Source organism: Cherax quadricarinatus, chromosome 46, assembly GCF_038502225.1.
Source record: "Cherax quadricarinatus isolate ZL_2023a chromosome 46, ASM3850222v1, whole genome shotgun sequence".
NCBI lineage: Eukaryota > Metazoa > Arthropoda > Malacostraca > Decapoda > Parastacidae > Cherax > Cherax quadricarinatus.
Genome location: NC_091337.1, coordinates 11,115,792 through 11,132,714, shown reverse-complemented (window position 1 = coordinate 11,132,714; position 16,923 = coordinate 11,115,792). Strand labels below are relative to the sequence as shown.

The window sequence follows — 16,923 nt, the reverse complement described above, 5'->3', positions numbered from 1 at the left end:
CTTATCAGAGCTGAGCTGAGCTCATGACGTAGCTCTACGGTTTGGACCCTCAACATAAAGCCATAGATCTATGGCATGGACCCTCAAAGTGTTAAGCTAAATTGCAAACAAAAAGTTAATTTGAGATTACACTAGAAAGGATAGCTTGATTTATTATGGAGATATTTCAACAAGTTTCACAGCACTATACAGTATATAAGATGCTTAAATTTAATTGTTTTTAATTGTTTATTGCAGAGGAAGGAATGAGAGAATATAATTGTGGAGACATGTGGCAGTAGACAGTGTCAGTTAGGTTGTTGGCCAGTCCTTGATTGCTGTAGTGAGTTTATGTAATTAAGAAAATTTCTATTGGCAGATGTGAGATGAAACAGAAAGCAAGGATGTCTACAACTTCACTTATGTGGTATGACCAAGATACTGTTGAAGCTGGCTGGGAAGCTCTCTCCCAACTGTGTAGTGGAATGCACTGTTGGGAAGATGTATATAACACTGTTCATGAGCGATTAAATATGGCACACTCCTTCCACATCCAGATGGAGCAACTTGGCACAGTTAGGGAAGCAATGAGCTCTGTACAAAAGAAAACACAAATTCTCTCCAGTCAAGAAATGAAAGGTGAATCTTCAGGAAGTTAGTTTATAATTGTGAAGGGAATGGTTTTTACACTATTGAATTAACAGGCTATTATCATACCTTGGCTCATTTCAAGACCTAGTCCTCTCTAATGTACATACTGCCACCTGTTCCTAAGATGCGATCCTATTTACTGAAAGGGAAAGAGTGGTCCATATGTTTAGCCTTGTTTGGAATCAAATTGGAGCTCCTTTGGTTTTCAAACAAGTGCTCTACCATTGGGCTAGAGGTAGGTTAATTCAGGAGGGCCCTGCTTATACAGCAGGTTAGGTTTTTGGCTGCCGCTGTAATATGAATCAGCTTGGGTGGTGGGTTTTTTTTTTACTTTCAAATGCATATAAAAGCCTGATAACATGTTTACACTATCGTATATTAAGTGAGCAATAGAGCTAGGCCCTAAAAAAATCATATACAATACATGCATTACTTACCTGAAAATGTTTTCATCCTTAGCTTATATTTATTGTAGGAAGTCAGAATAAATGAAGAATGGGTATAATTGAAAACTGCTGCATTAGCAAGATGCAGTAAAGTGGGGTCCTCCTGCAATGTAATGTGTTTTCTCTAAAAATACAAGAGAAAATATAAATTTTATCTACTCTGAACATTTGTTACTATAGCCTTTTTTTTTTTTTTTTTTTTTCCAGATTTTACAGCACCACATAAATTTTTATTTTGTAGAGAAATTTTGAGAGCAGCGGTGTTAGCACCTAATCCACACGAATCATGACTAAAAACGTTCACATCCTTGTGTAACTTAATTCATAGCCCCAATACAATGTGGCAACATGCTAAGGGCCTGCTTTTATACAGTGCAACCATAGTTTTCGAATTTAATTCATTCCAGATGTTGATTTGACAACCAAAATTGACATCGAAAGCAGTTTTTCCCATAAAGAATAATGTAAATAAAATTAATCCTTTCCAGACCCCAAATGACAATATAATATATTAATAATGTACTATTTACTACTTAAAACAATGTATAAAATTTTGCAACACAGGGAAACTAAAAATGAATACTAAATGAAAATTTAATTGAAATACATTACAGTAAATGAAAACTTAACTGACCCTTACCTGTCAGAGGAGAGCTAATGGCATACCGGAAGCAGGAGATAGAGAAGAGGAGGGAAGATGTTACTGCTTGGAAGGAGAATCGCCTGTTAATATGTCAGGCAACTGTCTTTCTGTTGTTGTTTCTTTTCTTTGCCTCTCTCTACCACCTACAGCTTGTTTTGGCTCATTGGTTCTTTCTCACTAAAAATCTGTCCAGTGACGTTTGTTTCAGGCTCCGTTTTAAATTTATACATTACACTGTCATTGTACCCACTGTCCAATGCGCATTCGTGAGCACGTGACCAAAGCCACTTTGTCCCATTCCGTACGTGTGAAAACTTGTCCGTCGACAACCAAGAGAACATATGAAAACCAGGATATTTTCCTCGAACACCTCATTCAAAAACCGATTTATTTGGCAAGTAATGCAATCGGCAACTGAGGTTCACCTGTAATGGTAAATAATGACTATGGAAGCGTGTTTGTGTTAGACAGAGAAACAATAGAACAAGATCTAATGTAGGAATTAAAGAGAAATAGGAAGGAATAGATTATCATCATCATGGGGGAGTGCTAAACCCATAGGGATTATACAGTGCCTATGGGGGGGAATGGAAGGCATATAGGCTCATTTCAGGGAAGACAGGAATAGAATAAGAGAGCTCTATTGGTTTCAGAAAGCATAAAATTTTGTGTTTGTGTATGTGTGTGTTCTCCATGGGGAAGTGGAACAGAATTCTTCCTCCATAAGCCATGCGTGTCATAAGAGGCGACTAAAATGCCAGGAGCAAGGAGCTAGTAACCCCTTCTTCTGTATATATTACTAAATGTAAAAGGAGAAACTTTTGTTTTTCCTTTTGGGCCACTCTGCCTCAGTGGTATATGGCCGGTGCATTGAAAGAAAGAAGTACAATTGACCCCCAGATATCGGCAGGTGCGGATATCTGCCAAATTGGATTTCGACTGCTTTTTTGGCCGAAATTCTATCGTGGATTTCGGCCGGCAACTCAGAAATCAGCTGTATTGGACACATCCTCCCACCACGCCGCATGCGTAAGTCAGTCTGGCTGTGTGTCTCGGTGAGTGAGCAATACTCTGCACATTCATCCAAACATTTCGTTATAAGCCATTGTTTTTTGTGGTTGTTTATTGAGTGTGACTGTTAAATAAGCCACCCTGGGCCCAAAGAAAGTTCCTAGTGCCAGCCCTGACCAAGCTGAAACAAGCCATATCTGCAACATGTTTAATGACAAAACTTTGTCCCACTTCAGGCAAATCTTAGACACCAGAAACAGACCTCCCTGGACAATTTTTTATGTGACAGGGGTGCAGTGACTCAAGCTGGTCCTAGTGCTAGTATAAAACAAAGAAGGGAAGTAACCCTGGATAGGGACTTGATACCTGAAGTCCTTATGGAGGGATATATCCCTTCCAAACAATAATCAGTCCTTCCTGTCTTCATACGCCAACAAGAATCTTCAATAAAGATAAATGTGATGTTAAATGTTCATTTATCCATTTCATTAGTCACTTCATTTAGTTCTCATTGTTTTGTGTATGTAAAACTATAGTTAATCTTTAAAAAATGTATTTTTTGTTAATATTTTTGGGTGTCTGGAACTGATTAATTAATTATTATTTTTTTCCAGCAAGTCTGCCTTCTCCCACCAAGGCAGGGTGACCCAAAGAGAAAGAAAATCCCCAAAAAGAAAATACTTTCATCATCATTCAACACTTTCACCTCACTCGTACATAATCACTGTCTTTGCAGAGGCACCCAGATACAACAGTTTAGAAGCATATATAAAGATATAGGTAGTAGGTTGATAGACAGCAATCACACCGTCCTGCCAAGTGAGTGTAAAAAGGAAGCCTGTATATATTTTACATGATGGTAGGATTACTGGTGTCTTTTTTCTGTCTCATAAACATGCAAGATTTCAGGTACATCTTCCTACTTCTACTTACACTTAGGTCACACTACACATACACGTACACATTTATGTATACACACTCATCTGAGTTTTCTTTGATTTTGTCTTAATAGTTCGTGTTCTTATTGCTTTTCCTTTTATATCCATGGGGAAGTGGAATAAGAATCTTTCCTCTGTAAGCCATGCTTGTTGTAAAAGTCAACTAAAATGCCAGGAACAATGGGCTAGTAACCCCTTTTCCCATATAGCCTACTAAAAAGAAAAAGAAGAAAACCATCAAAGTAGGATGTTTGAATGTGCGAATGATAAGAAAGAGATGATTGTGGATGTTATGAATGAGAAGAAGCTGGATGTCCTGGCTTTAAATGAAACAAAGCTGAAGGGGGTGGGAGAGTTTCAATAGGGAGAGAGAAATGGGATTATGTCAGGGGTTTCAAATAGTTAGAGCTAAAGAAGGAGTAGCAGTAATGTTGAAGGATAAGTTATGGCAGGATAAGAAGGAATATAAATATATAAATTCAAGGATTATGTGGAGTAAAGTAAGGGTTGAATGTGAAAAGTGGGTTATAGTAAGCATTTATGCACCTGGAGAAGAGAGAAGCATAGACTAGAGAGAGAGAGAGAGACATTTTGGGAAATGTTGAGTGAGTGCATGGGGAGTTTTGAACCTAGTGAGAGAGTACTTTTGGTTGGGGATCTCGATGCTAAATTGGGTAAAAATGTTGTGGAGGGAGTAGTAGGTAAATTTGGGGTGCCAGTGGTAAATAAAAATGGGGAGCCTTGAATTGAGCTATGTGTAGAAAGAGGTTTGGTAGTAAGTAATTCATATTTTATGAAAAACGGGATAAATAAGTATACATACACGGTATGATATAGCACGTAATGAAAGTAGTTTGTTAGATTATGTATTGGTGGATAAAAGGTTGATGGGTAGGCTTCAGGATGTACATGTTTATAGAGGTGCAACTGATATATCGGACCATTATTTAGTCGTAGCTACAGTTAGAGTAAGAGGTAGATGAGACAAAAGGAAAATGGCAACAGGAAGTAAGACAGAGGTGAAAGTGTATAAACTAAGGGAGGACGAAGTTAGGGTGAGATATAAGCATCTATTGGCAGAAAGGTGGGATAGTGTAGATGTGAGTAGTGGGGTGGCTCAAGACGGTTGGAATAGTTTTAAAAGTGCAGTATTAGAATGTGGTGCAGAAGTTTGTGGTTATAGGAGGGTGGGTACAGGAGGAAAGAGGAGTGATTGGTGGAATGATGAAGTAAAGGGTGTGATAAAAGAGAAAAAGATAGCTTATGAGAGGTTTTTACAAAGCAGAAGTGTTATAAGAGGAGCAAAGTATATGAGAGTAAAAGGTGAAGAGAGTGAAAAAGAGAGCAGATGATAGAGTGGGAGAGGCACTGTCAAGAAATTTTGCAGAAAGTAAGAAAAAATTTTGAAGTGAGATAAACTCGTTAAGAAAACCTAGGAAATGAATGGATTTGTCAGTTAAAAAGAGGGTAGGGGAGTTAGTATTGGGTAGATGGTGGGAATATCTTGAGGAACTTTTAAATGTCGATGAAGAAAGGGAGGCGGTAATTCTGCACTGGCCAGAGAGGCATAACATCTTTAAGGAGTGAAGAGCAGGATATGAGTGTGGGGGAGGTGCGCGAGGCATTACGTAGAATGAAAGGGGGTAAAGCAGCAGGAACTGACACTATCATGACAGAAATGTTAAAAGCAGGGTGGGATATAGTGTTGGAGTGGTTGGCAGAGAGCATGTATAGTTCCTTCATATAAAGGGAAGGGGAGCAAAAGAGATTGTAAAAATTATAGGGGAATAAGTTTACTAAGTATACCAGGAAAAGTATACAGTAGGGTTATTAATGAGAGAATTAGAAGTAAGACACAGAGTAGGATTGCACATGAGCATGGAGGCTTTAGAGTGGGTAGGGGATGTGTAGGTCAAGTGTTTACATTGAAGCATATATATATATTTTTTTTTTGTTTTTTTTTTTTAACAAGTCGGCTGTCTCCCACCGAGGCAGGGTGACCCAAAAAGAAAGAAAATCCCCAAAAAGAAAATACTTTCATCATCATTCAACACTTTCACCTCACTCACACATAATTACTGTTTTTGCAGAGGTGCTCAGGACACAACAGTTTAGAAGCACATACGTATAAAGATACACAGCATATCCCTCCAAACTGCTAATATCCCAAAACCCCTCCTTTAGAGTGCAGGCATTGTACTTCCCATTTCCAGGACTGAAGTCCGGCTATATAAAAATAACTGGTTTCCCTGAATCAATTCACTAAATATTACCCTGCTCACACTCCAACAGATCGTCAGGTCCCAAATACCATTTGTCTCCATTCACTCCTATCGAACATGCTCATGCACGCCTGCTGGAAGTCCAAGCCCCTCGCCCACAAAACCTCCCTTACTCCTTCCTTCCATCCTTTTTGAGGATGACCCCTACCACGCCTTCCTTCTCCTACAGATTTAAATGCTCTCCATGTCATTCTACTTTGATCCATTCTTTCTAAATGACCAAACCACCTCAACAACCCCTCTTCAGCCCTCTGACTAATACTTTTATTAACTCCACACCTTCTCCTAATTTCCACACTCTGAATTTCCTGCATAATATTTACACCACACATTGGCCTTAGACAGGACATCTCCACTGCCTCCAACTGCTTCCTCACTGCTGCATTCACAACCCAAGCTTCACACCCATATAAGAGTGTTGGTACTACTATACTTTCATACATGAACAGTATTTAGATAAAGTTAGGGAAGTTTTCATTGCATTTATGGATTTAAGTTTTTATGAGGATAGTGAGGCTCAGGGTAGGGTGTGTAGGAGAGAGCGAGATTACTTCCCAGTAAAAGTATGTCTTAGACAGGGATGTGTAATGTCACTATGGTTGTTTAATATATTTATAGATAGGGCTGTGAAGGAGGTAAATGCTAGGGTGTTGGGGATAGGGGTGGGATTAAATTATGGGGAATCAAGTACAGAATGGGAATTGACACTGTTACATTTTGCTGATGATACTATGCTTATGGGAGATTCTAAAGAAAACTTGTCAAGGTTAGTGGACGAGCTTGGGAGGGTGTGTAAAGGTAGAAAGTTGAAAGTGAACATAGATAAGAGTAAGGTGATGAGGGCGTCAAACAATTTAGATAAAGAAAAATTGGATCACACATTGGAGAGAGGGTGTATGGAAGAAGTGAATGTTTTCAGATATTTGGGAGTTGACGTGTCAGTGGATGGGTTTATGAAGGACGAGGTTAACCATAGAATTGATGAAGGAAAAAAGGTGAGTGGTGCATTGAGGTATATGTGGAGACAAAACACACTACCTATGGAGGCAAAGAAGGGAATGTATGAAAGTGTAATGGTACCAACACTTATATGGGTGTGAAGCTTGGGTTCTAAATGCTGCAGCGAGGAGGCAGTGATGTCCTGTCTAAGGGCAATGTGTGGTGTAAATATTCTGCAGAGAATTTGGAGTGTGGAAATTAGGAGAAGGTGTGGAGTTAATAAAAGTATTAGAGGGCTGAAGAAGGGTTGTTGAGGTGGTTTGGTCATTTAGAGAGAATGGATCAAAGTAGAATGACATGGAGAGCGTATAAATCTGTAGGGTAAGGAAGGCGGGGTAGGGGTCGTCCTTGAAGAGGTTGGAGGGAGGGGGTAAAGAAGGTTTTGTGTGCAAGGGGCTTGGACTTCCAGAAAGTGTGCATGAGTGCGTTAGATAGGAGTGAATGAAGACGAATGATTTTTGGGACCTGACAAGCTGTTGGAGTGTGAGCAGGGTAATATTTAGTGAAGGGATTCAGGGAAACCGGTTATTTTTATCTAGCCGGACTTGAGTACTGGAAATGGGAAGTCCTTAATCTTTGAAGAAAGCACCTTCTTCCATCTCTCTTCCTCCTCCTCTGCAGCAGTTTCCTGCATTGCGGTCTCTTGCTGTTGCAGATGAAGCTCTTGCAGCTCTCCAGTGGTTAGCTCTTCATCGTGGTCCTCCACCAACTCTTCCACATCCTCGAAACTCACATCCAACCCCATGGCATTCCCCAGTGACACAATACTTTCCACAACTGGCATAGGATCCTTAGGGTCAGCCCCAAACCCTTCAAAATCCCTCTTTTGTACACATTGTGGCCACAATTTTCTCAAAGCAGAGTTCAAAGTTCTGCAAGCCACTCCCTCCCAAGCCTTACCTATAAGGTTTATGCAAGTGAGGATATTGAAGTGATATTTCCAGAACTCTCTTAGGGTCAGTTCAGTGTCTGAGGTCACTTCAAAGCACTTTTGAAACACTGCTTTGGTGTACAGTTTTTTGAAGTTTGAAATTACCTGCTGGTCCATGGGCTGGAGGAGAGGAGTTGTATTAGGGGGCAAGAACTTTACTGTGATGAAATTAAACTCCTCCACCATTTGCTCTTCCAAGTCTGGAGGATGAGCAGGAGCATTGTCCATTACCAGGAGGCACTTGAATGGCAATTTATTTTCCAGGAGGTATTTCTTCACACTGTGGCCAAACACTTCATTGAACCAATCAAGGAAAATTTCCCTTGTGACCCATGCCTTACTGTTAGCCTTCCACATCACACACAAATTACTTTTGGCAACACTGTTTTTCTTGAACACTTTGGGATTTTCAGAGTGATACACCAGTAAAGGCTTCACTTTGCAATCCCCACTAACATTACTACAAAACATAAGAGTTAGCCTGTCTTTCATAGGCTTATGTCCTGGGAGTGCCGTTTCCTCCTGCGTGATGTAGGTCCTCTTTGGCATTTTCTTCCAAAAGAGGCCTGTTTCGACACAATTGAACACTTGTTGGGGGTTGGCATTCATCAGTGACTACTTACCCCTTAAACTCCTGTACAAACAGGAGTTTGTCAGAACTGGCAGCCTCACCAGTGTATGCCACTATGCTTCTTAAATCTCTCAAACCAACCTTTGCTGGCCTTAAAATCACAAACATCACCACTTATTACAGGCATTTTCTTTACCAAATTGTCATGCAACTGCCTTGCCTTTTCACGTATTATCGACTGCATAATACTAACTTTCTGGGTAATCCACACCAACAATAACCTTTCCACTTCTTCGAGGATTTGCAATCTCTCTGTCAACATATCTACCCCTTTTGCAACAACAGCACACTATTTCCTTTTCCTTCACCATGATCGAAGTGATGGTTGAATAGGGGTTTGCCATACATCCTGGCAAGCTCTGTAAGACGCACTCCACTCTCATATATTTTCAATGATTTCTTTCTTGAATTCGATCATGTTCCTCACTTTCTTTACCAAAGGGCTGGCACTAGCTTTCCTTGGGCCCATGGTGACTTATTTAGCAGTTGCAAGCACAAAAAACAATGGATTATTATGAAAAGTATTGTATGAACCCGTGGGGTGATGGTTATGCACTGGTAAACAATGGTGCACTGAGTGTGAATGGTACAGGAGACTGGCTTTGTGTGCATGCTGATGGGCGGATGCGTACCGGATGGTCGCCAAATCATGAGTCCAATCATGAACGATGAAGGTAAATTTTGGCGAAAAAACTTGCCGAAAGTTGGATTTCACGAAAGTTGCAGCTGACGAAACGAGGGGTCCACTGTATATGTGTGTATGTATACGTATGTATATCTAATATGAAATTTATAAGGTGTCCAGCATAAAAAAGACAATCTACATATTGATAGGTGGATGTGACCTTCAGAAAAATCTCATTTTGAATAAAGTAGGGCCTCACTTATACAGCAGGTTAGGTTCCAGGCTACTGCCGGAAAGCAGACATCGCTGGAAAGCAGAACGCCATTTTTTCCATTAATAAATGCATATAAATACCAGATAGCAAGTTTACACAAACATATATTAAGTTAGCAATAGAATTAGGCATTAAAACAATAAAAAAGTAAAATACACACACAGTACACTCATTATTTACCTCAAAATATTCATAGTCTTAATGTAGGGCAAAAGGTGATTAGTATTTACTCTAAGAAGTTAGGTATGGTAGCCCTCCTAGCCACCCCACCCACATATAATATACTACAACAATGCTTAAAGCCCCATAGTGATAAAATGCATATACAGTACACTCATTACTTATCTTAAAATATTTGTAGCCTTAATCCTTAAATGGTCCAAACGTATATATACGTTTTTTCAACATCTGAAAGTATGTAAAAAAATGTAGATCTTCTTTTTTGTTTTACATTTGAAAACATGTAAAAAAACTTTTATCTACATTTTTTTTTGTTATATTTGAAAATATGTAAAAAAAAAGTAGATCTACTTTTGTAGCACTTCGAATTTGAACGTCGATCTGTTTGGACCGCTTAAGGGTTAATGTAGGGTGAAATGTGAAAAATATTTATTTGTAGAAAGTCATGTGATAGGTAGGGTAGTGTAGAAATATAAACACACATGCAGTATAATGTGATCCGTTATTGACTACGTTTTGCCCACACAGATCTGTTTGTGACTTGAAAAAGCCCACTGTGTGGGCAAAACGTAGTCAATAAAGGATCACATTATACTGCATATGTGTTTATATTTCCATTGTGTCGGTATTTTACACCATTTATTTCCAGGGTAGTGTAGAGAAGCCAGCCTGGCCACCCCACCCACTATGTAAACAAACAGACAATACATCTGGTTATGGTTCATAAACATTCATACATTGTGTACAAGTTGTCTCCACAGTGGTACAGTACAATAAATAAAGACCAACACTTCCATTCTCATGTAATTTTAAGAAGGAATGATGCTCTGACAAATTATTATTACGTATTATTACAAATTATAATAAGCACTAAACCCACAAGGGTCATGAATTCCTACATATAGAGTGAAGGCATATGAAAGGAATATGTATTTATCTACTGTTATTCCCCCAGTGTTCGACTAGAGAAAACGTAATTCTTCCGACACTCCTACAAAGCCGCTTTGTAAACAAATCTCGTATTTGTGTCAATTTTTATTCTGTGGGTGTATGTATAATGTTTATATGCTATGTAACGTGTTTCTTGTATAATTTTGAAGAAAATGTCATAGATGGATTAATGAAAATGTCTATATTAACGTAAAATAAGACACTTAATGTGCCCAAGAGAGATTATTATCACATAGTACATATTACTATGGCATCATGAGTAGAGAGACTTAGTGATTTTAATGTGTACCTGCATGCCAGCACATTGTGTAAGTATATTTAGGTACAGGTACACACAAGCATAATTATCAGAGTACATACAAAATTTGCAATAACTTTAAAACACTTGAAATTTTGGAAAGTTTCCAGACATAATAGATGTGCTCACCGAGAATGTAAACAAACTGGGTGGGGCACGCCGTATTTGAAAGACCGCTTGCCGTATAGCAAATTTTGGTCATAATTTGAAATCGTATTAGCAGAATGCCGTAAGGTGAAATGCCGTAAAGCAGGGCCCTACTGTACAGTGGACCCCCGGTTAACGATACTTTTTCACTCCAGAAGTATGTTGAGGTGCCAGTACTGACCGAATTTGTTTCCATAAGGAATATTGTGAAGTAGATTAGTCCATTTTAGACCCCCAAACATACACGTACAAACGCACTTACATAAATACACTTACATAATTGGTCGCATTCGGAGGTGATCGTTATGCGGGGGTCCACTGTATTTAAAATTTTGAGGATTTGCTGCTATGTGAGTCTTTGTTTAAATGTGAAATAACATTTAATTTGTAATGTTTCAGAGCTGAGTATGCATGTAGAAGAAAATGACAAAACTCTGCATGAAGAAGTGACCCATCTGACAGAAACCCTTGAGCAGATGCTTTCAACAGGATCAAAAAACCTTACTGTAGTCAATAACCTCATAACTGATTGGTATGCTGTTAACAAATTCTTACCTTTTGTCATGATAGGCTGTATAAATGTATTTTGATTTTGACATTCATAAGAGTTTTTCACTGATACTATTAGATTAGGTAAAGTTTGATGGTATTGCTTTGTTTCAAAATCTAGCTTCCAGTATTTACTTCCTACACCTTTAACAGATATTTCCTATTACTTCATCTATTTATTGACACACACTGCCATCTACCACTAAGGTAGCATGAAAAAAAAAAAAAAAAAAAAAGCATTCACAATCAGTCTTGCCAGAAGCATGCTTCCCTGCCTTCTTTTGATCATTGAAGCTAAAATGTTGGGTAGCTGTAAAACAAGGCTCGACAAATTTATGAGTGAGAAAGGTTGGATTTCACTAGAACCTGCCTAGTATGGGCATAATAATTGTTTTAAATAGATTTTTCTACATTTCTCTATAAAAGGTATTAGTCATTAGCCATTATAGGTTATGCATTTCTTACAAGTTCATTTATATGGTCTAGTGATAATTTTTTTTAGTAATACTTTTTTAACTCCTAGATCACTTTATTATACTCTCAAAATTTTGTCACACAATCTATATTTTTTAACTACATATATATTTTTTTTTTTTTTTCTTCAACAAGTCGGTCGTCTCACACCGAGGCAGGGTGACCCAAAAAAAAGAAAGAAAATCCCCAAAAAGAAAATACTTTCATCATCATTCAACACTTTCACCACACTCACACATTATCACTGCTTTTGCAGAGGTGCTCAGAATATAACAGTTTAGAAGCATATACGTATAGAGATACACAACATATCCCTCCAAACTGCCAATATCCCAAACCCCTCCTTTAAAGTGCAGGCATTGTACTTCCCATTTCCAGGACTCAAGTCCGACTATATGAAAATAACCGGTTTCCCTGAATCCCTTCACTAAATATTACCCTGCTCACACTCCAACAGATCGTCAGGTCCCAAGTATCATTCGTCTCCATTCACTCCTATCTAACACGCTCATGCACGATTGCTGGAAGTCCAAGCCCCTCACCCACAAAACCTCCTTTACCCCCTCTTTCCAACCCTTTCGAGGACGACCCCTACCCCTCTTTCCTTCCCCTATAGATTTATATGCTTTCCATGTCATTCTACTTTGATCCATTCTCTCTAAATGACCAAACCACCTCAACAACCCCTCTTCTGCCCTCTGACTAATGCTTTTATTAACTCCACACCTTCTCCTAATTTCCACACACCGAATTTTCTGCATAATATTTACACCACACATTGCCCTTAGACAGGACATCTCCACTGCCTCCAACCGTCTCCTCGCTGCTGCATTTACCACCCAAGCTTCACATCCATATAAGAGTGTTGGTACTACTATACTTTCATACATTCCCTTCTTTGCCTCCATAGATAACGTTTTTTGACTCCACATATACCTCAACGCACCACTCACCTTTTTTCCCTCATCAGTTCTATGATTAACCTCATCCTTCATAAATCCATCCGCCGACACGTCAACTCCCAAGTATCTGAAAACATTCACTTCTTCCATACTCCTCCTCCCCAATTTGATATCCAATTTTTCTTTATCTAAATCATTTGATACCCTCATCACCTTACTCTTTTCTATGTTCACTTTCAACTTTCTACCTTTACACACATTCTCAAACTCATCCACTAACCTTTGCAATTTTTCTTTAGAATCTCCCATAAGCACAGTATCATCAGCAAAAAGTAACTGTGTCAATTCCCATTTTGAATTTGATTCCCCATAATTTAATCCCACCCCTCTCCCGAACACCCTAGCATTTACTTCTTTTACAACCCCATCTATAAATATATTAAACCACCATGGTGACATTACACATCCCTGTCTAAGACCTACTTTTACCGGGAAGTATTCTCCCTCTCTTCTACACACCCTAACCTGAGCCTCACTATCCTCATAAAAGCTCTTTACAGCATTTAGTAACTTACATATATTACTTCACTAAATATTACCCTGCTCACACTCCAACAGATCGTCAGGTCCCAAATACCATTCGTCTCCATTCACTCCTATCGAACATGCTCATGCACGGTTATTTTTATATAGCCGGACTTGAGTCCTGGAAATGGGAAGTACAATGCCTGCACTCTAAAGGAGGGGTTTGGGATATTAGCAGTTTAGAGGGATATGTTGTGTATCTTTATACGTATATGCTTCTAAACTGTTGTGTTCTGAGCACCTCTGCGAAAACAGTGATTATGTGTGAGTGAGGTGAAAGTGTTGAATGATGATGAAAGTATTTTCTTTTTGGGGATTTTCTTTCTTTTTGGGTCACCCTGCCTCGGTGGGAGACGGCCGACTTGTTGAAAATATATATATATATATATATATATATATTTTTTTTTTTTTTTTTTTTTTTTCAACAAGTCGGCCGTCTCCCACCGAGGCAGGGTGACCCAAAAAAGAAAGAAAATCCCCAAAAAGAAAATACTTTCATCATCATTCAACACTTTCACCACACTCGCACATTATCACTGTTTTTGCAGAGGTGCTCAGAATACAACAGTCTAGAAGCATAAACATATAAAGATACACAACATATCCCTCCAAACTGCCAATATCCCAAACCCCTCCTTTAAAGTGCAGGCATTGTACTTCCCATTTCCAGGACTCAAGTCCGACTATATGAAAATAACCGGTTTCCCTGAATCCCTTCACTAAATATTACCCTGCTCACACTCCAACAGATCGTCAGGTCCCAAGTACCATTCGTCTCCATTCACTCCTATCTAACACGCTCACGCACGCTTGCTGGAAGTCCAAGCCCCTTACCCACAAAACCTCCTTTACCCCCTCTCTCCAACCCTTTCGAGGACGACCCCTACCCCGCCTTCCTTCCCCTATAGATTTATATGCTTTCCATGTCATTCTACTGTGATCCATTCTCTCTAAATGACCAAACCACCTCAACAACCCCTCTTCTGCCCTCTGACTAATACTTTTATTAACTCCACACCTTCTCCTAATTTCCACACTCCGAATTTTCTGCATAATATTTACACCACACATTGCCCTTAAACAGGACATCTCCGCTGCCTCCAACCGTCTCCTCGCTGCTGCATTTACCACCCAAGCTTCACACCCATATAAGAGTGTTGGTACTACTATACTTTCATACATTCCCTTCTTTGCCTCCATAGATAACGTTTTTTGACTCCACATATACCTCAACGCACCACTCACCTTTTTTCCCTCATCAATTCTATGATTAACCTCATCCTTCATAAATCCATCCGCCGACACGTCAACTCCCAAGTATCTGAAAACATTCACTTCTTCCATACTCCTCCTCCCCAATTTGATATCCAATTTTTCTTTATCTAAATCATTTGACACCCTCATCACCTTACTCTTTTCTATGTTCACTTTCAACTTTCTACCTTTACACACATTCCCAAACTCATCCACTAACCTTTGCAATTTTTCTTTAGAATCTCCCATAAGCACAGTATCATCAGCAAAAAGTAACTGTGTCAATTCCCATTTTGAATTTGATTCCCCATAATTTAATCCCACCCCTCTCCCAAACACCCTAGCATTTACTTCCTTTACAACCCCATCTATAAATATATTAAACAACCATGGTGACATTACACATCCCTGTCTAAGACCTACTTTTACCGGGAAGTAGTCTCCCTCTCTTCTACACACCCTAACCTGAGCCTCACTATCCTCATAAAAACTCTTTACAGCATTTAATAACTTACCACCTATTCCATATACTTGCAACATCTGCCACATTGCTCCTCTATCCACTCTATCATATGCCTTTTCTAAATCCATAAATGCAATAAAAACTTCCCTATCTTTATCTAAATACTGTTCACATATATGCTTCAATGTAAACACCTGATCTACACATCCCCTACCCACTCTAAAACCTCCTTGCTCATCCGCAATCCTACATTCTGTCTTACCTCTAATTCTTTCAATTATAACCCTACCGTACACTTTTCCTGGTATACTCAGTAAGCTTATTCCTCTATAATTTTTACAGTCTCTTTTGTCCCCTTTCCCTTTATATAAAGGGACTATACATGCTCTCTGCCAATCCCTAGGTACCTTCCCCTCTTTCATACATTTATTAAACAAAAGTACCAACCACTCCAACACTATATCCCCCCCTGCTTTTAACATTTCTGTCATGATCCCATCAGTTCCAGCTGCTTTACCCCCTTTCATTTTACGTAATGCCTCACGTACCTCCCCCACACTTACATTCTGCTCTTCTTCACTCCTAAAAGATGGTATACCTCCCTGACCAGTGCATGAAATTACTGCCTCTGTTTCTTCCTTAACATTTAAAAGTTCCTCAAAATATTCTCGCCATCTACCCAATACCTCCATCTCCCCATCTACTAACTCCCCTACTCTGTTTTATATATATATATATATATATATATATATATATATATATATATATATATATATTACTTGCAATTTCATGTTGATTTTCTGTTGGTACCTGTGTGTGGACCATAATTATTTTAGTGGTGTAATAAAACATACAGTTAATGCAGATGTTCTTTCTTTCAGGTGGGAGCAACCTGCAAAATCCATCAAAATAATTGGGACTTCATAATAGAACATTTTTCTATTTTGCCTAAATCTTGTTTATTATTTAGTTTTTAACAAATTAGACAGGTCTTTTGGATATTCATTGTTTCTTTTCATGCTAAATAACAAAACCCCTTAAGTATTGACTTGTGAAGTGGCATAATAATTACAATATATTTTCAAAAGAATGATGTCGCTTATCAATACCCAAAATATTATAACAGCCAAGCCACCAGAAAAAATTGTACTGCGATTGTTATCACTAATTTTGTGCAGTTTCATTTGTTGAATTATATATAAATGTTTGAAATCCTTGGCTTCAATATCACTACCTAGTTCAGCAGCAGCTTTAACCCTTAAACTGCTGATCACATATACTTATGCCAACTGGGAAACTGCCATCCATTAGCATATTAATGCATAAATTCTAGGTCCTCCAAAATGACCATGATCAGCTTTATCAGGGTTACTTTAGAAATGGGTCTGCACAATTAAAAGAAGAAAATTGCGGTCATCTCATTATTCACCATCTTTGCGTCTTGTGCAAAAATCAGCTGCTGTCAGTTTTTTACTTTTTACAATGCTACCTTCTATTCTCATTATATTGTACTTTTCCTTTGTGAATTTAAATATGACCTCTCTTCCTCATTTAGATATTACTTTCAATTTATTTTCATACTCTTGTATCCTTTTGTTTTTCTTGGCTACTCCATTGCTTTTACTTATCCTATCATTATAATTATTTTTTTCCCTTTTATTATTTTTACATTAACAGGGAAATACTAAACCTGTCAATGTCATGCCGGAC

The 16,923-nt window shown here is 38.6% G+C and overlaps 1 protein-coding gene across 6 annotated transcripts in view; it reads left to right on the top strand.

Moving 5' to 3' along the window:
* Positions 1-16,304, top strand: part of LOC128696691 (uncharacterized) — a 58,645-nt gene extending 42,341 nt beyond the window's left edge. For all 6 annotated transcript variants that reach the window (XM_070094511.1, XM_070094512.1, XM_070094514.1 and 3 more), the window contains 3 exons: positions 359-618; positions 11,386-11,518; positions 16,095-16,304. In XM_070094511.1, coding sequence (XP_069950612.1) covers positions 359-618; positions 11,386-11,518; positions 16,095-16,140 — 439 coding nt within the window. In that variant the 3' untranslated portion in view covers positions 16,141-16,304. The remainder of the gene's footprint in view (positions 1-358; positions 619-11,385; positions 11,519-16,094) is intronic.
* The last annotated feature ends 619 nt before the right edge of the window (positions 16,305-16,923 follow it).